We start from the raw sequence: 22043 nt of genomic DNA, 5'->3' as shown, positions 1-22043 counted from the left end.
CATCGCAGGCTGAACATGTTACCGTCACTCTCTATCATTAAAGATATCATTAGGACTACATCTGCCCAATTATAGCAGTTCCTAGTGATTAATTACCAGGATTTTAATTATCTTAACAAGGATTAAGGCCTTAACAGATCAGAAGGATTCCCTTCTGAGTTTCAGACTTGTTTCACTTTAGTTGTTAATTAATTTTCTTGCAAAAGAGCTGTGGAAATCATTAGCATAGCTAAGCTGAGTTTCATTTAAAAGCCGGTAAGAAAGGGAGGAAAAGGGGCTGGTATAGAAAGTCTATTGAGGATTAGCTTTAAGTGTGGGGGCTTAGCTGAGAGGTTAAGATGTGGCCCTAGGTACATTAAGTTCAGCTGTGTATGCCCCGACAGCTACAGCTGTGAGCTGGTCTCTGACTGTTTGATCCGAGGGCCGCAGACATACAGGCCATTGAAGGGATGAAAAGTTCCATCTTTTGTGTCCTGGCCAGGAGGGGTTTTATGACTGATGGAAAAAAGTGAGAGTGTGAAGGAGAAAGAAGATAGAAAGAGGAAAGAGAGGGGAATGGCCTCCTTCATTTATCCCACTGCCCCCATTCATGTCTCTAAGCAATTTCTCGCAGCAATTTCCTAATGTTGTAAACCTGCTCAACATTTGGCAATAAAACCCTTTCTGATTCTGATTCTGATTCTGATTCTGATTCTGATTCTAAGGTGGCTTAAACTCTAATATTCCAGAGTGCACCTCTGTCATGCTCCTCCTGGTTCACTGCTGACAGTGTGGTCCTTCAAAGGGTCAGGACAGATTTAAAGTATCTAGAGCTGGAAGGTCATACCATCTTCCCCAGAGCAATGGTATTCATTGCAATGAAATTTTAATAAGTCAATAGGAAGCATTATTAGAGGGGATTCATATCCCCTTCCTAAGATTCCATCTAGCTTACAAAATCATGGAGCTTCTCCTATTAACACTCAGGCTGCTTCACATCCTCAAACCTCCCATTCAGCATATGGGCCTATGAAAAAGACTCCTGCCTACTCGCAGCACCAGGGAAGCTTTGGTAGAGCTCCGGTATAACGGAAGAACCATTAGGAAGCGCAAGACAGAGGCAAGTCCACCCTGAAGCTTTAAGAGCAACCTTCAAGGGCTCAGGGTCAAGGCAGTGATATTGTTAGAGATGGAGCTTTTTTACCAGGATGAGGAGCCATGGGGCTTCACAGAGTACAAGAAGAAGGGGATGAATGCAGAGGAAGTGAGGGCAGGGGTCAAAGCATATTGAAGAGAAGTTACTGCAGGGTGTCTCCCTACAGAGGCTGCAATGACTGCGTTCTGGAGCTAGCTTTACATTTTGACTTTGTCTCATTTTCTCACAGTTAGCAGTTGGTAAGGGATAAGTTTCTCTTTGTTCCTCAGTTTTCTCACATAAATAGCTCTTGAACACTGTTGGCAGTTAAAAACATTAGGTAACGGCCAGAACCTACTGATGTAACAGAGGGACACGTTCAGAAACTTTTTCCCAGCCAACTACCTGACAATGTTTAAAAAAAAAAAATCATGCTGTGAAACTCAAAATGTCAAACCATTATTCTGAGTACAAAGGCATACAATGCTGAAATACAAAGTGAGTGTGAGGAGACAGGGAAGGAGGCAAGGGAAAGGTTAGCGGGGACATCCACAATGAATCACGGGGGCCTACCGAGGTTAACGGTGAGCTTGACGCGGCCTCCGTCCAGCTCCAGTCGCAGGGTGTCCGCTGACTCCTTGGAGGTGGTGGCCATGAGCAGGCCGTACGCTCGCTGAGACATGAAGCGCAGCGCCACGTCTTCGGCCTCCGTGTGCATGGTGACCGGCATGATGATCTTCAGGTACATGCTGCCGTCGTAACTCAGCACTGTTGCCTCTGCAAAGGGGAGATGAAGAGGATGAAGTAAGCAACGAGTAAAGCAGGAACAATCGAGAGAACGATGTCTCCCGAACAAAGGTCGGGCCGGTATCACAGCTAAGTTTAAAGTAGCTATGATAATCCATGTAAGCTTAATTACAGTTGAAAAATCTTTCAATCACTCACGTCCCGCTTTCTCCAAAGACGACAGCTCTAATTCAAACAGGATTTAGACAAGACGTGTATTTGGACACCATATCAACAGCATAGGATCAAGGGAAAATTCGGCATGAATCAAGATCAAAGCCATGTATGTCTGAAAACGTCACACCAAACCAAAAGGGGATATAAATCTTGTTACACATCTCAGACATTCAAATTTAACAATTTCATAGAAATAATCAATGCGCACATCCTCTGAATGTCTTTTTCTGTGTGTACACTTTTAGCACACCTTATCATTTACAATGGATTTGTTAAATATGTATAACATTTACTTAAATTAGATCTAAGGCTTAGGAACGCCTTATGGATGGATATATAATTATCTCATAATTATGTTTACATTTGTTTACAAGAACCCACATTTCAAGAAAATGCTGACAATTTTAAAGTGTAGTGTATTAATACAAGAAGAACAGGAAACCACAAAAAAGGACTTAACAAAAACATCAGATGCTTGCCAAGCTTAGAAAAACAAAACTCAGTCCGTGCTGTAACACGTTCTTCATGTTCACACTACATTGAAGCGTGGTTACTTTCTCTAACATCGCTGCTGCCATAAATAGACCGCTGTTGGAGATTGACAGTTCCAGAGGAGTGCTCTTATCTTGGAGCGTGGGTCGATATGTGTCACCACAGGCTAACATGAGTCACTTTCACAGGGTGCTTCAAGCATTTAGATTTTAGAGTGTACAAAAACACGTTGTTAAAAGATGCAGAAAAATCCCTCCTACAGGCCAGCAATCGCTTAAAATGCTGCTATTTCAAGAGAGCACATCAGATTCGCAAATCCTACACAACACACTGTGTGTACTTTGACAAAAGTCCCACTTGTATAAAAATGTGATGCTGCTGCATTATTTTATCAAATCAGTGAACAGCTAAAAGAGACCATTCATTATTTCATAATCACCATCACTACAACCTGCAGGGCCCTGTCCTTGTCAAATCAATATCACCGATTCTCCTGTCATTCAGCTAATCTGTGAACTCAGTTTATATACACAGGTGTGTATCTAGCTGGGTATTACAGAAGTGTGCCTGCGACACATGCCTGCAATAATACAAAAATCCACAAGATGGCAGAAGAACATCACTTAAACCCCACTTGTCATCCGAGGAACCAAATAGTAAATTGTTAAAATTATCACCCTTCAAAATAAGGATATTTCATCCTATACCCTGACTGTCCTGACTTGAATCCAATTTCTCCTTCCCTCATTACCCTCCTTGTCCCTCAAAATTCCATTCCGTCATGGCTCACTCACCCCCTCAGATAAGCTAAGACAAACCGCAGGCTGAGGTGTCTGCACCTAATTGGGATGAATCAGAAGGACGTGGTGCTGTTTGACGAGCTCACCCTGCCTCGCTGTGGTGTAAAGGCCACTCGTGTGTGTGTGACTGACACAGATGGCGGCGGGAGGCCTGGCTGCTCTGTCGCGCTCCTGCCAACATCCCAGCACTTCAGCCAGTGGGCTGAATGCAAGCAAGTCTCAGGTGGCGTTTGGTGCACACACAGCTCCTTGTTGGTTACAATACAAGGAAGAATGTTGTCGTATGTGTCAGCACATTAACTTAACAGAAACTTTTCATTGTTTGGTGTTGGGACTCTCATGATTTCCTTTTCATTCTTACTGCAGTGCATGGGGCCTTATATAAAGGAATATCTTTGCTTGTGTGTATATGTTTGTCCTGCTTTTAATGCGATAAAAAAGCATTGCATTTCTTTTCTGGAGTGTGGCCAAAACAATTATATTTAGCATAGTCAGTATTCAATTATATACAATGAATTCAGATTCTATAATTAATCCTTAAGTGGTCAAAGAAGCTTCACTCTTGGCCCTTCTTACCTATCTCACAGTTGGTACCAAGGTATCCGGTGCCAGTGCAATCACAAATGTACCGGTTCCAGCCCTCTTTGCAAAGACCTCCGTTGCCACAGGGGGCACTGCTGCAGCGTTTCTGTAGCTCACGGGTGCAGAAACTGCTGACACCCAGGGCACTCTGGATCTCAGCCAGCCGGCGGACATCGCGGCTCTTGCCATCGATGAATAGGTCACGGACGCAGCCTACGTAGCCGTAGTTAAGGAGCGCTGTCCAAACTTCTGGCGGCAGGATGAGATCTGACTTAGATTCGGGCAGCCCGCCCAAGTACATATCAGTGTCCAGGTCCAGGATTTCACTGCCCTCTGGGGAGCTGAAGGGCATGCTGCGGCTGTTGACTGAGATTGATCCTAAAATACAGAAAGAAAGAAGAAACAAGCAGCAAGATGTTAACTTTTTAATCTGATGTTACTGGCACCTGGATACATCACCCTAACCGCAGCTACATGAATGAATATAGGTCTAGCTTATCTGTGCATGACTGAGCATGCATCTTGTATTTAGTGCTTGACTAAAGTGATTCAGATGGTCAGGACTGAAAATGTGTATAGTCTATATACGTAAATGTGAGTGAGCGGAATAGTGGGAGGGGCAGTAGGTGGCTAATTTAGGGAAACAGAACAGGGACAGACGGAGACAGAAGGACATACACGACACAGGAAGAATAGATGACAGTAGAGTGTGCATCCATATGCGTGTGTGTGTCTAATGTGTCTATAATAGGCTAAATGGAGGAGAAGGGAAGCAGAATGCAGCAGGGAGTGGGTGAAACAAAAGGCCCTCTCTCTTTCGGTGATTAACGACTCCATCTTAATTTTCTATTAAAAGCCAATTACAGGAGGAGCAGCAGTGAGATCCCATGCGTGCATACACACTCACACACACACGTATGCATGCACTCATTCACACGCTTCCTCATTATAAGGCAACAATTGAGGGAGATATAATGTCCAAGGTTCTTTCCCACCTACAGATCATTCATCAGACAATGCCCACTCAAGCATACAGATCTGTTTGCACCCCCAGAAGGCAGAGGAATTTAAAGACATCACACAGTTTTTAAAAATAGATATACTGTTAGTATATGTAATCACTACTCTGCTTCCAACATGATTGAATTGGCATGAAGGACAAAACAGTATTTGACTATGACAAAGTCAGTTCTGTCCCCTTTTCCGTGCAGAGTCTATATTTCTGTCTTCCTAATCCAGTGAGCCATTCACATGCACTTAAATAGCATGCAACATAAAAAAGTGACTAACCCAGTTTTAAAGCACTCCTCACCTTTCCTTCCTTCTCTTTGGAAATCCACATGGCACCATTCCCCATCGTTGACCTTCTTGTTGCTGGCCTTGAGCTTTGTTTTTCCAGAGCCCATATCAATCAGCAGGTACAAATACCCATCCAGAAGCTCCATGGCAAAGTAATCAGTCTTCAGCTCCCTACCAGGCTTCTGCTCTTTAGGCCCCTGAGGCCGTCCGTGGCTGAATAACAGAAGGCCGCTGGGCTCTGTGGTCCGGAAGTCAAAAGAGATAGAGCCCGTCTTCTTGGTGTTCCACTTTGGCAGAGAGATGTAGGACTCGGGGGTCTCAAAAGTTACAGGATCCAGGGCTGCTACATCTTCACAGCGGAACACCAGGTCACCATTCAGGGTGATTTTCGGGTCACGCTCGATGGCCAGCCGTGACAGCTCCAGCTTAAAGTCGTTGTTCTTGTACACCACCTAAAAGAAAAGCAAATGGTTGAAAGGTTATGATTGTGCATTTGGAGCCAGACTATGATTTAAACACATGTGACTCAAAAAACAAACTGCAGTTTCAACAGCATAGTCTGTGTTGTCATGGCTGTTAATACTGAAAGCCAGCAAATGTATTTTAATTGCTTCAGGTAGTTTCAAGTATTAGTTATAGTCGCTGCCGGGGAATCTCAAGAGCACGGGGAAATGGCTTAAAGCTTGAAGTACATGACTTTTTCATGAACTGCAGTGTGGAACTAGTATTAGTGGAAAAGAAGCTGCTTTAGTATCTCCTGCACATGACCCGGTAACAACAATTTTAGGTCAGAGAAAAGGTTTTGCTAAGGGAAACAGGAAGAGCCACCGGCCCAATGCCTGCTTTCATCTATTTCATCGATGTCTGCTAGTACTGAGGTGTGGACCCACAACTTAAAGAGTGTATTGTACTCTCATCACTGGTGTTTAAACTCCTGAACTCTGGTTCATTCCATAAACCATACAACTGTTTCTTCTTGTACAAAACCATTCCTCACAAATGGAGTAAATATGCATAATAAATTGAAAAAATTAAAAAGGCTCCAGGGGATATCCAGAAACAGAAAAAAAGCGAACGTTGCCTACAGCTCCAATGCAAATGTCTCCAATGGTCTTTGATGAAATACAGCTCTATTGTTTGAGCTCAGACTGTGCGTCTATGCCTCCGTGTATGCATTCATAATGGATTAATTGCTAAAGGCAAAGCAAATTGTTCTTGTCTTTCATAGTTTTAGTTTTCTTTTTATTTGTTGAACACTCTGTACATAGCTTTGTGAGAGGCCTTCCTCAAGGTAACACTGTGAATCAGCAGAGCTCTCTCCATTTGTGCGCTGTTCGCACTCTCTGTTTACCACACTGCTGACAATAAAACAGAAAAAATAAGCTGGTCTTCATTTCAATCCTTGATTTCTGCTGCTGTCTAAGCTGCAAGGTTAAGGAGATTGTTCCGGTTTGGTTTGATTCCGCCAGCAGATGTTCTCACTTGCTTGGGTATTTTAGGTGCTCATTGTACATGTACAACCAAACCATGGGTGCTCCACTTCAACTGTGCTGGAACAAGATATAAATAGTGAGACAGCAGGAATAAATAACAAACGGGAGAAATGTATTGGATTTGTAGGATTTTATGTTTTAATTGTAAATACATGATTTATGGGTGTGTTTGGGTCATATTTTTAATTATATAAAGTATAATATATGAATGTTTACATGTTTTAATTGTTTTGTTTGGGAAAATGTGGAAACACCCCTGGCGGGTTATGAGCAAGGTGTGGCTCAATAGCAACAGGATATGAAGGACTGCCAATTACCTGATTAGTGTGCGTTCTGTTTGCATGTGCTGAACAAATAAATACTGTTGGGAGTCATCATAAAGTTAAATTTAAGTTTAAATCTGGTCCCTTTTTTCATTAATCAGGCCCAAAGTCATTTAAAGTTGGGGTACACAACAGTACCGTAACTTGATTAAAAAAATATAACTGGTGCAAAAGGGAACTACACTCCTGCACTGCCTCTGGGCCCTGAGTCTATCCTGCAACAGTAGATGGGCCTTTTCAGACCAGATCAGATGAGGCAAAGAGTATAAACAAATCCAGAGATGTCCAGGAAGAAAACAAACCAGCATTACCCTGGTGGTGTCTTCACAAAATATGTGCATTATTGACTGTAAGCCATTCTAAAAAGTGCACAATTTTCTGTTTTCTGTCTATGTAGCATTACTTAAAAAAAACAAAACAAAACAAAACAAAAAAAAAACAATATCTAGGAAACTGGGGAGAGTTAGTACAGTTTTGGCTGCTATAAGAAGACTTGATGAAGATTGTCTGGGTGATTTTCCATGCAGAGGACCAAGATCTTTGAAACAAGTGGATCATTAACAAGAAAGAATTTGTTCCCAGCAAAAACAGCATGAAAGGTTTTGGTTAAGGGTACTTCACTTACCCAGTAGAATTATTCAGCTGTCTAACCAAGCATGATGCAATGCTTAGCTAGTTAATGTTAGATGCTCAATGGGGGCTGTGTAGCCTGACTTAGATTAGATGGGTTTGATGGATTTTACCAAACTGCAGCTAAACTTAACTAATATGATGTACAGAATATTGTATTTCATTTCTTTTTTTTCACAGAATTTTTACCCAAGCTTCTAACTTACTGAGCAGAATTATTATTGCTGAATTATTTTGTGTGTATTGTGTCATATTTTGGTTTTGATTTGCATTGGCCTGTTTTTGCATTTGCTTGTGTGTATAATTTGCCTTCTGTGATGTGGTTCATGATTTTTTTGGCTGCCTAATTTGTCCAGACCGCTGCTGTCATTCCTCATTGTCTTTCATGGTATCTCTTTCAAACGCCCTCCAATCTAACCTATTTTTTGTCTCGCACACGGGCACACCATCTCATCCACTCACTCTTCCTTTCTGTCAAATGCTACACCTACACACCGGCACTGAATGCTCAACAAGAACACAGATATGCTGGGTTATTCTTAAACTTAAGCCTCCTTTGGTTATCTTCAACATTAACCACGCTGCCACATGTACTGTACACCTCATAATGTCACCATTAGCACAGATTAGTACTGGTAATTAGGTATGATAATACTAAAATTGGCAGCAAATAAGGCATAAACTCCTCTTGCTTAAGGTGTTAGAAAAAGAGAGAGATAGGTGCAAGAGAGGAAAAGCAGCATAAAAAAATAAAAGCTTTATTTTTATTTGATTTATTTACAGGTTTGCTCTTGGTTTTGCGTTCAGCTCTGTATCCAAAAAAGGAAATACTGTCATTACCATCTTCATATCTTTCTGTAGTTTACATCATTGCAGAGACTGCTTGTAGAATTTCCTTTGTCTTGATCATTCAATTGTTGTTTGACTTTGCCTGTTTACTCATTTCCTGTTTTAGTTTGTAGTCATTTGTCGCCTATGTTTTGCATGTAGCTTTATTTCCCTTGTGTCATTATCCTCATTAGTTTCACCTGGGCCTTGTTCCACAGCTGTGTCTAATTCCCTGATTAGCCCTCAGTGCATCTGTGTATGTATATATAGCCCCATTTTCCTTTTGTTTGAGTGTGTGTTAATCTACAGTTCTGCTTTCCTGTCAGTGAGTGTGAAGTGTGGCTATTTTGAGTTTTTTTTTTCCTTTGTTTATGGACTTTGGTGTTCCACCAAATAAAAGGTTGTTTTTTAGTTTATTTTTGTGTCCGTGAGTCCTTTGTTTGCATCATTCCTGCCAAACCTCTTGACAAACCAAGTGCTGTGCTTGTTATAAAGAATCACACAACATGTTTGAAAAGACAAGATGAGGCAAGAAATCCAGCCATAAACATCTTGTAGCTGATGACTTTCAGCTTAGAGACTCCAATGACTGATTTTCAATAACAGACAGGTCTGCAACACTGTTGACTGGCTACTTTAAAGATGAACATATATTTTAAACACTTAGAGTGTTGAAGGGTAATTTTCAGGTAATTTTCATCACTTTTTCTTGAGTATTAACTTTACAGCTACTTGATCCAGATAGACTATTATGTGCTCAAACTTACATAGAATTTAGTGTGTCCCTTAGAGGGTTCTTTTTATAGGTTTTCGGAGTCAATAACAACAGTAAGGGTGGCCAGAATTCTACTATATTTGTGGTTTTCTCCTTTCTTGTTTCCTGGAATTTTAGTCTAAATTTTTGAATATGATCCCTTGAACATAGCACTGATATATTTCCAATTTTATATGGCAAAGAGGGTAACAGTCACTAATGACGTGCTTTTAAAAAGTATACAAATGTATCCAGTTGTTTGGCGCCAACAAATAACCTGGCTAGGCAGAGGCAGGACACTACAAGCATAACCACAAATTACTGCAAGCTTTCAACGTGTACATGACATCAAAACCTTTGTAGGGTTAGGATGGGTGTCACGAGTTAGAACAACAATTAATGTAGGCATTTAACTTGGTGGCAGATCAGCTACTACTTACAGTAGTGATTCAGCAAAAGCAGAATTGTTTTGAACTGCCAGTTCAGGTGGCTGGTACTGAATAGCAAACATGTTTAGTATGCCTGACTAAGTTCAGATGCTCTGTAAACTCGTCCTTATCATACTAGCACCTGTGGTGAAAATCAAAAGCTCTTTTTTTTCGTTTGTTGGAAACACTCCTTGTTAGTTTTGGTGAATTTGTCTATTAATTGAGAGATAAGCCATCTTTTCAGCCAGTTAAGTCTACAACTCAGTCTTTGGTAAAGGGGTAGATTAGCTAGAGGGAACACAATGTCGTAAAATGCTAAAGACGGTAGAAGAGAGTGGTGTTAAGCAGTATGGAAAACAGGAGAAGATGGTGGCGAAAGACAAATGAGAGGGTAACAGAAGGACAGAGGGCTACATGGGAGCACTAAAGCGTGTAAAGCATACCATCACTCACAGGTAAGCCAATGCCTTATAGCACATGTGTCAAACTCAAGGCCTGCGGGCCACATCTGGCCCGGCGTACATTTATATCTGGCCCGCAAGATCATTTTATATAGATTTATTATTATTGTTATGCATGGCCCAGTGATATGAGGCGCTAATAACACACAAACTACAGATCCCAAAATGCAGCACTGCAGCCTCCTTGACGAACGCTAGGCTAGCTGGGAACATTCCCGCGTCAATCAAGTCAAACTTCTGTTATTGCTAAGCTAGCCCCTCACAATGGCGAAGAGAAAAGTTGATTCTGAAAACAGAGCCTTTCAGCACCGGTGGGAGACTGAATATATGTTTACAAACATTGCCGGTAAACCCGTGTGTCTTATTAGTGGAGCTAATGTGGCTGTAATTAAGGAATTTAATTTAAGGCGGCACTACGAGACAAATCAGGATAAGCTGAAAAAGCTAAATGCCGAGCAGAAACTACAGAAAGTAGAAGAGCTAAAGAAGAATCTAACATTTCAGCAGACGTTTTTCACCAGAGCAAAATCACAAAGTGAAGCTGTTGTGAAAGCAAGTTTTTTGTAGCAGAGGAGATAGCCAAATCAGCCCGGCCATTTACCGAGGGAGAGTTTCTGGTGAGCTGCATGATGAAGGTGTGCGATGTCTTGTGTCCAGACAAAAGGCAGATTTTGGCAAATGAGAGCCTGAGGAGAAACGTATGTCAAAGTGTAACCAACATGAAACTGCCCTGGGACAAACATGTTGGACTTAAAACAGATGGAGCGCCAGTGTTGTGTGGTGAAAAAAAGTGGACTAGTCGGCAGGATGTGAGTAAAGATGCAGGAGAACTGTACCGGTGAGTTAACAGCATATCACTGCGTCATACACCAGGAAACGCCGTGTGGTAAAGTCCTAAAAATGAAGCATGTAATGATCACCGTGACGCAAACCGTAAATTTTATCCGAACTAAAGGTTTAAATCACCGTCAATTTCAGTCTTTTATGAGGGAAACAGATTCAGAGTTTGCCGACATTCCTTATTATACAGAGGTCCGTTGGCTGAGTTGGGGAAACATTCTCAATAGGGTTTTTGAGCTCAGCAAGGAAATCTGTCAGTTCATGGACATGGCATGTATGAAGGTGAAGGCATTTCAAGTTAAGCTGTCACAAATGTTCAGTGCAACTTGCCTCACTTTCCTTGTTGCCAAGTAATGTTGAACCAAGTCAGCGCAACAGTGTTCCCAAATGCGCACTTTGCTGATAAACTGAGCGCACTGAGTTCGCACGGCGCTTTGGTGACTTTGAGGCACAAAATGAGAATTTTGAGCTGCTTCACAACCCATTTACAGTTGACGTGGAAACCGCACCTGTGCAGATTCAGATGGAGCTGCATTCTAATGGGACACTCAAGGGAAAGTACGACACTGAATGGCCCGCACAGTTTATTAGTTCCATTCCTGAAGCAATGCCCCAGCTCCGTCTACATGTGGCTTTATTTATTCTGGAATTATATTCCTGTCCGTATTCACATTTATGTTTAAAAAACATTGTTTTAGTGTGTTCAATAAATGTTTATCTTGTTTGGCCCGTGACCTAAAGTGTGCTTTGAGGTTTGGCCCCCTGTGCAATTGAGTTTGACACCCCTGCCTTATAGAGTTTGCAGTCAGACAGGGTCAGGTGTCTTTACAACTGCTTGTGCTCACGTTGCATCCTTATTCCTACCATCTGCCTTTCGCTCACTACTTACTGAAAACTCACTGCTATCAAAAGTTTAAAAAAAATGCATTGTTCTTATACAAATTAAAACTGTTCCCCTTTATTTTTGATCATCACGTCAGACTTTAAAATTCACTGACTTGTGTGGCAGTGATTTGTTCTTTCTTATTCTAGCAGTGCAGCTAATGCAGGGCCAAAGCCTCCCACAGGGGTCCCTCCATTGATTTGTTTTGTTATTGAGAAACTCTTCAAATTCAAAACCCTGCAGGTCTGGAGAACAAATATTTGTTACTTTCTTCAGATACTTGGTGTTGTGGATATTTGATGAAACTATACACCGCACGGTTTGAATATGATTTTGAACATGTGCTGCAGTTGGTTGATACACCATCCACTAATCACTTCTGTACCGATATCAATTAAATGGTACCTTAAAGACTTTATGTATTTATAAACTTTCGTCTCTTTCACTGTTTATTAATTTATGAAGCATTCTGAAGTACCAGACGTTACACTAATGGCTTCTGCCTAAATAAAGAAACAAAAAAAAGGCAGCAGTACTCTATCAACTGAAAAGTGCCAGTGAATATTGACTTGTGGCAGGCAGGACATGAGTTAGGGTGACGGGTGACTTTAAAAGATCCTTTTGTGGAACAAAGGTGAAGCTAAGAGGAAGCTACAGGTGAAGACATGAAGCATCAATATGAAGTTGGGAGGACAGGAAGAGAGAGCGTAAAAGAAAGTGAGGGCAAGGAGGAGGGCAAGCGCATTCATCCAGCACATGGAATCAGTCGAAGAAATCAATTTTTAATTTGGCCATCAGGATGGCAAAGCCGTTGGTGTACCAACGGAGCTACCGTGCTACACTTAATTACACAAAGCTGCCCCTGAGAAAGGGAAGATGGGAGGCAGAAAGAAAGAGATGGAGAGAAACGATGAGAGAGGCAGGAAGAGTGACAAAGATGAGCACATGAGGAGAGGGTGGTGTGAAACGAGCGATAGCAAGGTCACTGTCTGCGAGAGACACAGGGTGGTGGAGGTTGCAGTGGGGAGACAGATGGTGACATATACAGAAGAGAAGAGAGGAATCTGTGGAAACAAGACTTGGGGGCTGAGGAGCAGAGAGACCTGATTTCACACCCCACCTCTCTGATTAAGGAAACACACATCACCCTGTGTATGATCATAGCATGTGGGTGACTTTGAACACATGGAGGCGCACATACACAGAGAGCAAATAAAAACTTCACAGGGCTTCAGTGTCTCTTTTGATGCCTTTTTACTCTTCTTCTGCTGCGCTGTTCCTTTGGATTTCTACTGCCTGGAGGGTGCTGGCCGAGCGTATCAAAGGCATTTGACCACGGTGGCAGCATGAAAGCCTTGCCCTGGACCATAACACAACTGATAATCCGAGCTGTGCCACAGAACAAGCACTGCCTAACCCCCAACCACTCACTTTCTTTTTCTTTAGCTGCTACAGCTTTACCTGGTGCTCTCAGCTGCTCTTTTGCAGCTTTTCTCAATAGCTTTCTAGGTGTGGTTACTTTTCTGGCTCAGTTTAGTCTTAAAAGCTTGACCTCAGCTGGAAATTACAAACCGTAAGGCTGCTAGAAAAACAGCCTAAGGCTACGTCCACACGTACCCGGGTATTTTTGAAAACACAGATTTTTCTATGCGTTTGCACCTTTTGTCCACACGTAAACGCCGTTTTCGGTCACTGAAAAAGGAGATTTCTAAAAACGCCTGCCAGGGTGGATAATTTCGAAAAATCTGTTTTTGCATTTACGTGTGGACGAGAAAAAGGGAGAAAACGCAGCAATCGCAGCGTCAAAGCTTGGGGGTACAGGCAAGAAGTCCAAAAGTAAATACATAAAAAACTAACACAAGCCCCCAGATGCAAACATAGCAAGTGTACTGTGGAGTCAGATATCCAAATATCCAAAGAGTTCACGAAAGAAGGAAAGTTAGTTTTTGCTGTGCTTAACCAAACAGGAGCTATTACTTTAAAAAACAAAGGTGAACATGAATACCAATATCTGATGGTTACACCACTTCCCACCTGTCTGGAACTTGCTTCCTTTTCTTTGTACAATCAGCTCATCATCTCTTTGTATCTCATCTCTGTTAAAAACCTTGTAGTTATCATTAAATTCCCCCCCTTACGTTGTTTTCATTGTGCAGTCCAGTCAAACAGAAATACTTTTTTGCTGCTGTCACACCTTCTCTCCCTTAGCTTTAAATAGGAGATTACACAAATTAAATGATCAAGTCTTAAAACATCTGCTCTTACTTTTCATTTCTGAAAGTTTGGTCACACTGGTTCCTTAATATCAATTTCTTTTGTTACTACTAGCTCTTACCACTATCTTTTTTAAACATTTAGACAATTTGCCTTTCTTGTGCTTTGTCTGTACACTGACTGTAAATCCAGCCTTGTCTTGATGAGACAGAGGACTGTTAAATGCCTAGGGAAGTTTAAGACCCGCAAGGGATTCTTCTGATAGCAACCCAAATAATGAAAGTGTAATTCTACAGGGATAATTAAGTTAGAGATAGGGTGATTACTGTGCGATCCATTAAAAGTGATGGCAAAAGTAATTACTTATTCAATCAGCATGGTTTTATGAGGGAATGCGATGGCACCATGTTGCGTTGCCTCTATACAAGTCATTACATTTACAAGGGCATAGCACTTTGAGCTGTGATTGGTTCTCTTGACAGCTTGTTCAGCCATGAATTAAGACCTTGGTGAAAATAAAAGTAATTTTTATCAAAGTTGAGTTGAAATAAAAATTTTAAAAGGCAACTGTCCTCTATATATCCATCCACAAATATCAGTGGACGTGCTACAAATTGTGATCTGTCTGTGTGTTCTGCGGTGTGGTTAGAAAGAGAGAGGCTTCAAAGGGATTCAGGAAGCTGTATGTCTGACACCTCCTACTCTCACATATGGGAGTTATAACTGCCCAGACGGATGATTCTCCAGAGAAAGTGTCAGTCAACACAAATGTGTTTCTGTAAATATGTGTGATGATACCATGCAGCAAACTGTGTCATTTGTTCTCACTTTGTCTAAAACAATAAAAAATGCTTCTAATTCCATACTGTGGTTTGTGAGCCACCCCTCATTTCATTGCATTTTGCTTCTGAGGAGCCAGACTTTGTAAGACTTGAAAAATAGTTCTTCAGGCTTTTTGAAGGTTTTTCACAGTTTTTCTTTGGACATTGGCTACTATTTTCAGTCCAGTCATTTTACCTAATCAAACTGGAGAAATACAAGACAAAAGAAGAACTGGCAGGTTTAAAAAACTATCAATAGCAGACGAACAGTGTCTGAACGTCATGTCCAAAGCTTCATCAGAAATGGTCCTACGGAAAGCGTGACCAAGCTGTTCTGAAGGAAGGGAGACAAGGAGAAAATGCTCAAGTACGGACGAACTGGTCTGAAAATTATTAGCAACCGGTCATTTTAAATTTCGTTTCAAATCACTATGAATATGCACAACGGAAGTGAAGAAAGATGTACAAAAGTGTACAACAGATCTCTGCAGCCATCTGCAAAACAGATGGTGGTTCTGTCATGGTTTAGGATTACATTTCAGCCAATGGTGTGGGAGATCTCTCACAGCAAAGTACTGTTTGCCATGCAATACTATCTGGAAAGTACCTGATACATAGAGTACAGCCCTTTGACCATTGATCATTGTCGACATTTAGCAATGATTACACAATGGAACACTATCAGTCATGGACTGGCCTTCCTAGTCACCAGAACTTAACATTATTCTGTCAAGACGTCACACATAATCTTGACAGTGTAACAAAAGGTAGCCAACACCCAAAGAAGAGCTTGGAAAGAAAAGCATCTGGACTTTCCTTGAAGACATTTCACCTCTCATCCGAGAAGCTTCTTCATTTCTAAGAGCAATTGGTGGAGAGTCACAGATTTTATGGGAATGTCCCCAAGAGGGTCACGGACCACATAATGATCCTCTACCTAATCTGGGACTCTCCACCAGTTGCTCTTAGAACTGAAGAAACTTTTCGGATGAGAGGTGAAACAGCCTCAAGAAAACTCACCTACCTCGTACCAACCTCGTACCCTACTCCGTCAAAGAAAAATGCAAATTTCAGTTGGTTTGTTCATAAGAGTTTAAATATTAAGCACTTTACACTTACGTCTTTCAGGCAGCCCATGAAATTGTTGCTGACTGGAGATCCAGGCAGGTCTGCAGTGTTTGGACTACCTCCAATGTAGAAGAAGTCATCAGAGCCCAACATGGTGTAATCTTCCTGGGTGTAACCAGTGGTGGTCAAAATACCATCAACTGAGATGGTCACCTGGCAAAGGCATGTCCCAAAAGAGACAGAAAGGAACAGATAGAAATAGAAATATAGAGCAGGAATAGACAGAAAAAAGAAAATAATAAGAAAGGAGGGAAATTAAGAGAAATGGGAGGAAAAACAAGGAAGAAATTGGATTAAACACAGACGCTTGATGGGGTTGTACCTTAAATTGTATCGCTCAGTTGGTGGTTTTTTGGAGTTGGTCAGACTGAGGGCTTTCACTTTAGAGTGCAGTTCCTAAAGGTAAACCAATGGAACAACAGTGTGCCAAATGTCTCATCACTACCAGTGGTAGAATAACTAACCTGGTTTAGCAAACTCAGTGCAAAGGCCATAATCTATAGCCTCAAGAATTAACATTTCAGTCATGAACACTAAAAACAGCTATCTAAACCACACACTATGAATTTAAAGTTACATAAGTACAAGAAATTGACTTTTAAACAAGCACCATGTTTAAAATGCCAACTGGGCTTTCCCTGTGATTGGCATAGCTACGTTGTAACACTTCATTCACAGAGCTACCAGTAAAAATGACTTCCCTTTTTAATATTTAATTGCCTCCAGTTTCATATTTTGTGCAAGGCCATACATTCTTTGCTGAATTTTGATTGGTGACAGAAGCACCAGGTGGAACCCAGAATCAAACACACGGCTGCAAGCTAATGGTGTGAGATAATGTGTGAACCGAAGTGCAGAAATGATGCCCCCCATTTTTTGACATCTCCGGGGATCTACTAAGTTTTGTATTTTTTTTAATGCGATCTATTATACTCAAATCATTTTAAAGTTTTTTTAATACTGATTCCCTCTTCTACTGTTTTGTTATTAATAGAACATCATTAAAAGAAATACAACAGCATGTGTGGGAACCACTCCTACAGTGTAAGACTAGTCCTTAAAACATGAGGTGAGAAAGCTCTTTTCATGTTACACCTGACCTTATCCCATCATTACAAATAATACCTGAAGAGTAAATGAAAAGAAGAAATCATATATATATATACACACTAGTCTGAAACGTGAAAGCATCTCTCCTCCACAAATTTTCAAGGAGTCATCACAAAAACCCTTGTATTTTTACATTATACTTATTACAATGAAGCAAATTGTAGTTGTTTATGAAAAATACTCAAATCTATCATTTACTTAATTGTATTTCATCACGACTGTATTTAGTATTGGTACGACAGCGATGATCATATACAAACACCCTGCCAAATCCTGATGCTTGATTCGGGAGAGACTTTTGCAGTTAGTGACCAATTTATGGTCTAATTATCCTAAAAGAGCTGGCCTGGGCGAAAGCGAAGCACTCCAGTCTCTGATTCAACATCTGTTATTCTGCATAAACGTACAAATGCAGCACTGCTGGGAGCCACACGCACAACCATCTGGCTTTCATTACCTTTGCATACTTCAAAGTGCCGGTAGCACTAAATTTCATCATTTCATCAAGGTCCAGCTTTACATTTGGGTCGGTTAATTGTCAAGTAAGATCTAGAAATGGTGCTTTCCTTTAGCATGTCCTTTAAAATATATTCAAAAGTAGTGAATTCAGTTAGCAAAAACATCAGTTATCCTCTATGAAAACATAAACTATGCCTAAATTTATTTTAAGATACAGGTCCACAACTATAGCTGTGGCAACTGTAACCAAAAAGAAACCTTAGCAACTGCACTCCAAAGATTTTATCTCCCCAGCTGAGTTCTTATCTTCTGTTTTCCTTGACATTTTTTTTTTTTTCCCGTACTTCCCTTTGTAAGAGGGCAACTCATTTTTATGTCTGCTGTTGCTACTTGGTGAGAAAGATGAATCACATTGGCCAGATGTATCTGGCATGATGAATCTGCAGTTCACAGTGCTGGTATGTTGGGGTCATCTTTGGAGATCTTGGATAGGGATTTCAACAGGAACACTTCATTTGCCCAAAGTGACAAGCGAGACCTTACTGGCTATAGAGAAGAAATGGGTGGGAGGGGAATTGTTACTATAGGCAATGTCAAACATGTTCCTACTACTGTGGTTGAACTATATAGCCATGGTATTACCGTTTCTTCAAAAAAGTAGTAGTAGAGAAATATCCCGTAAACCTTTTAAAATAAAGGGGTTGGCAAATGTGCTGAAAAACACCAATATTGGCTATGGCTAAGCTAGGCCCATGGAAGTTTTGGGATAATATTGGGATTGTTGATGGCACATCTCAGTGAATCAGTGCACTCGGATAGTGGGAAAACAGCAGTGACTAGCTGCCAGACACCTATAGAGTTCCCAGCAATGTGTATGTTCTTTCTCTTCCCCTCACTTTTATCCCAGATTGTACTCCTTAATATGTTAAAAGCTTTAAACACATGTGATTTATTTAATAAACTGTCTTAAGCAATCCTGTTATATTAGTGATTTATTGTTTGATCAGAGGTTTAACTTATACAGCATTAAAAGCCCCATGTAGACAATGTGTCGAAATACTAAAATAAGCACATTAAAAGTTGTCCAAAAAAAAACAAAAACCCAAAAACCTCAACGTTTTCTTTGAGGTAACTTTGTTATAATTCATAAGAGTTAGTGTTTCAACCAGGATACACACTCATTCCTTTGACAAAATTACAAGCCCTTGCATCACTGGCCACACAGGAAGGAAGGAAGGAAGGAAGGGCTTGATGGTATCAGAGGTTGCAAGTTGAAATACGCCGCATGCGTTCCCATTTTAATTAATGTGCTATAAATGTATTTAGACTTTTCTTTGAATAAACGCAAAGTAAAATATTCTCATTCTATGAGACAGTCCCTGGTTGCTTTTTCTCTCTGAGAGTTGTTTTTGAATTCAAATTAGAATGAAAAAATGTAAATTTGGACATTTAACTAAACAAAGTGTGCAACACTTATAAGCATAAGTACTGATCAACTTAAAAAAGTAAACTAGACTCTGTGGATTGATCAGTCTATTTTTTACACAAGCAGCTCCTTGTGCATTCAAAGTAACTGACCAACCTTTAATTGCAATAGTGCAATTGAAATTTGTCTTTATATGCAACGTTCTCATCAATTTCAAAATTATGCTGTTGTTGGCAGCATAATGTTATTTCTTCTCCTGGGGAAAAAATAGCATCCTGGGTGCACACAGCATATGGCCTGAATATTATTTGGTGTAATTGTGTGATCACAGTTTCTTTCTTGAAACAAAGCTTAATGTGAAAATTCTAGGAAGGAAGGATGACAAATATAAAACTGCATCAGATTAATTAGCACATTTCTAGCACACAGTTCTAGTGTGAACGTCATTCTTCCGGCCTTTCTCGTGTGCCTCCAACAAGCAGCACATACAGCACATAATACACAGACTTAACTCAAGCCCCAGCTGCAGCCTTTATTGGATTCTTGGTTTTACCCAGCTGCTCTCCAGATACCTGTTTAGCCCTGCACATACAGAAAACTAAGAAGACCTTGCTAAACTCTGCTGAACTGATTGCCCCAGGTATAAAAGACACAATGAAGATGTTTACAGCTGAATACACTATGAAGAGACTGGCACAGCTCTAGGGTTCAAATCATAAGAAGCAATCTATTTCACCCACTCACATGCTGCTGAACTTGATTCTTTTAAGCTATTAACCTCTGCTTTCAGCCACTCATGTCTACTTGTTCCTGATAAATCAACATCTACCAACAGACTAGTTTTTTGTTTTTTATTTTTTTTTTAATTGGACTTTAAATGTAGTCTATTCCAAACCAGATGTGGCTTCTATGGACATTTTGAGCATATTTCTAACTAATTCTATGCTACAGTCGCAATAGGGAAAACAGTATTTGGAAACTGTGGCACAATCAAAAGTATTGCCACTATGTCCAATAAACTTCCAACTTGGATGACTTTAAAATGGTTCAAAGCTGGGGACCAGAAATGCAGCCACAGTCAGCTGTCTACAAAGTGACTTTGATCAAAATGACAATAACATGGCAATTAGATGGAATCAGTCTGCTATCAGTTTGTGATTGAATAGGGCCAAGTCACCAATCTTTTGCCATGTGCATACACAGAAATTCACATTAACTACTTACATTTAAAGAAAATAAGAAACAATGATTCGATACTCACCCAAAGAATAAAAATGAAAGTGAAAAAGAACATTAGAATGTGCCTAGACGATACTGGTTACGTACACATGGAAGTCGTACGTTTTCCATATATAAGAAAAATAAATTTTCACTTTGTATCAGTCATCCACGATTGCTTCACGTTCTACCTAAAATTCAACAACAGCCATTATTTTGACCATCCAATCTTCATAAGGCCCATTTGTCAGAGATTTCTTTCCTTTCAGTACCATCACTCTTTTAATACACTTATCCATGCAGGGGAACATGTTTACATAGAAATGTATCACTTACCCTTGTTGGAACAACATCTGATTACTGTCACAGGTCTTTTAAAAAAAGGAACAATGTGTTATCTTTAGGAGTTGAAACAATATATTACACAGAAACGAATGCATTCCCACCCATGCGATGGGTTTCCATAGGTGTCTGGCAGCGAGTCAAAAGTCCTAATTGGTCGCAAGTGGGGAGAGCCCTACTTTTGAACTTCAATGTGCAGTTTTGACATGTAAACCCTGAAGTGACGAACTAACCTGAGTTAGTAAAGGCATGGGGGGAGGGTTGGGAAGCTTGGGGCGAGTGCCATTTGCGCAAGAGAGAGGGGTTTTAAACTATGCTCCGAAACGAGTTAAAAGGGTTGGAGGGTGAACAAAATCGGTTAGTATTTTTGTAAGTAAGGGAAAGTCAGACACAAAAATGGTTGTTAGTACAGTTACAACAAAGGTTTTATCCAAACAGTAGATTAGTAACAATTTAGTCATAGTGAAAAAAGTATGTGAGGATTCTTTAAAAGTCCTCTGCAATTTGATTGCTCAAACCAGATCCACATTTGGACTGAATGTGTTATTTCAAGTGACAAGGGTTTGTTTGGTTAAGAAGAAACAAAATGAATCCATACAAGCTAACAGGGTGACACACAAGCCATGCACTTAAATCAAAAAGATGACCGGAAGGATGGGCTTGGAGGAAGAATTCATTGAGACACAAAAAGGTCAACTATTAAAAGAAATATATAAAATAAACCATCTGGCAAAATGCAGCAAAATGGGCGAATTTAATCGCAGGGCATCACGACACCAGACAAATGGGAAAAGGAAAAGCAAGAGAGCTTTTAGTGTTCGGGGTTTTAGACAAGAAGGCAACATAAAAAAATGCATCAACACACGTGTACAACAAACTGACACGTGCTGGGATACAGCAGCATTTACACCCTATAAGAATGCTGATGTGAACACTTCTAGCCAATAGAATCATGCGGACATGGTGCAGGAATACAGCCACTGGATACTCAGTTTGGAGGTGGAAGTTGGAGAAAATGGGACCGGAGTAAACAATCACAGATGGAATCCACATACATGAGAGGGTTTTTTAAAGAATAGGAAAAACTGAGAGGGGAGAGAAAATGTTCAAATTCTGGTCAAAGATAGCAGGAAATAGCTTTTCACCACTGTCCACGTCCTTAATGATATTGGACACAGAAAAAAAACAAAAACATCTTCTCGTGATTGCAGTTCTCATTATGCCTCTGCTACAATTTCACTACAGCATTTCTGATGCCAGTTGAAAATTGCTTTATCACTTTTGTCAAATTTGAGCCAAGACTCAGTGAGTCACTACCAGATACAGTGGCTTTCTGCACATAACACTTTTCTTTTCCAACTCATGGGATTTGATGGATTGGCCAGATTTATTCCTTGGGGCATCAATTCTTTATTCACCAGAAAATGAAAATCTG

General features: G+C 40.5%; 1 protein-coding gene across 7 annotated transcripts in view; it reads right to left on the bottom strand.

Annotated features, from left to right (window-relative positions):
• nrxn2b (neurexin 2b) overlaps positions 1-22043 on the bottom strand; it is a 687330-nt gene that overhangs the window by 349384 nt on the left and 315903 nt on the right. For all 7 annotated transcript variants that reach the window (XM_084924606.1, XM_084924605.1, XM_084924600.1 and 4 more), the window contains 4 exons: positions 16045-16206; positions 5264-5702; positions 3946-4329; positions 1688-1891 (listed from right to left, as the gene is read on the bottom strand). In XM_084924606.1, coding sequence (XP_084780732.1) covers positions 1688-1891; positions 3946-4329; positions 5264-5702; positions 16045-16206 — 1189 coding nt within the window. The remainder of the gene's footprint in view (positions 1-1687; positions 1892-3945; positions 4330-5263; positions 5703-16044; positions 16207-22043) is intronic.

The sequence above is a fragment of the Perissodus microlepis genome, chromosome 3 (genome assembly GCF_051167445.1).
Source record: "Perissodus microlepis isolate ML-2025 ecotype Zambia chromosome 3, ASM5116744v1, whole genome shotgun sequence".
Taxonomy (NCBI): domain Eukaryota; kingdom Metazoa; phylum Chordata; class Actinopteri; order Cichliformes; family Cichlidae; genus Perissodus; species Perissodus microlepis.
Note: the sequence above shows the minus strand (reverse complement) of the source record. Positions and strands in the feature narration are given on the sequence as shown.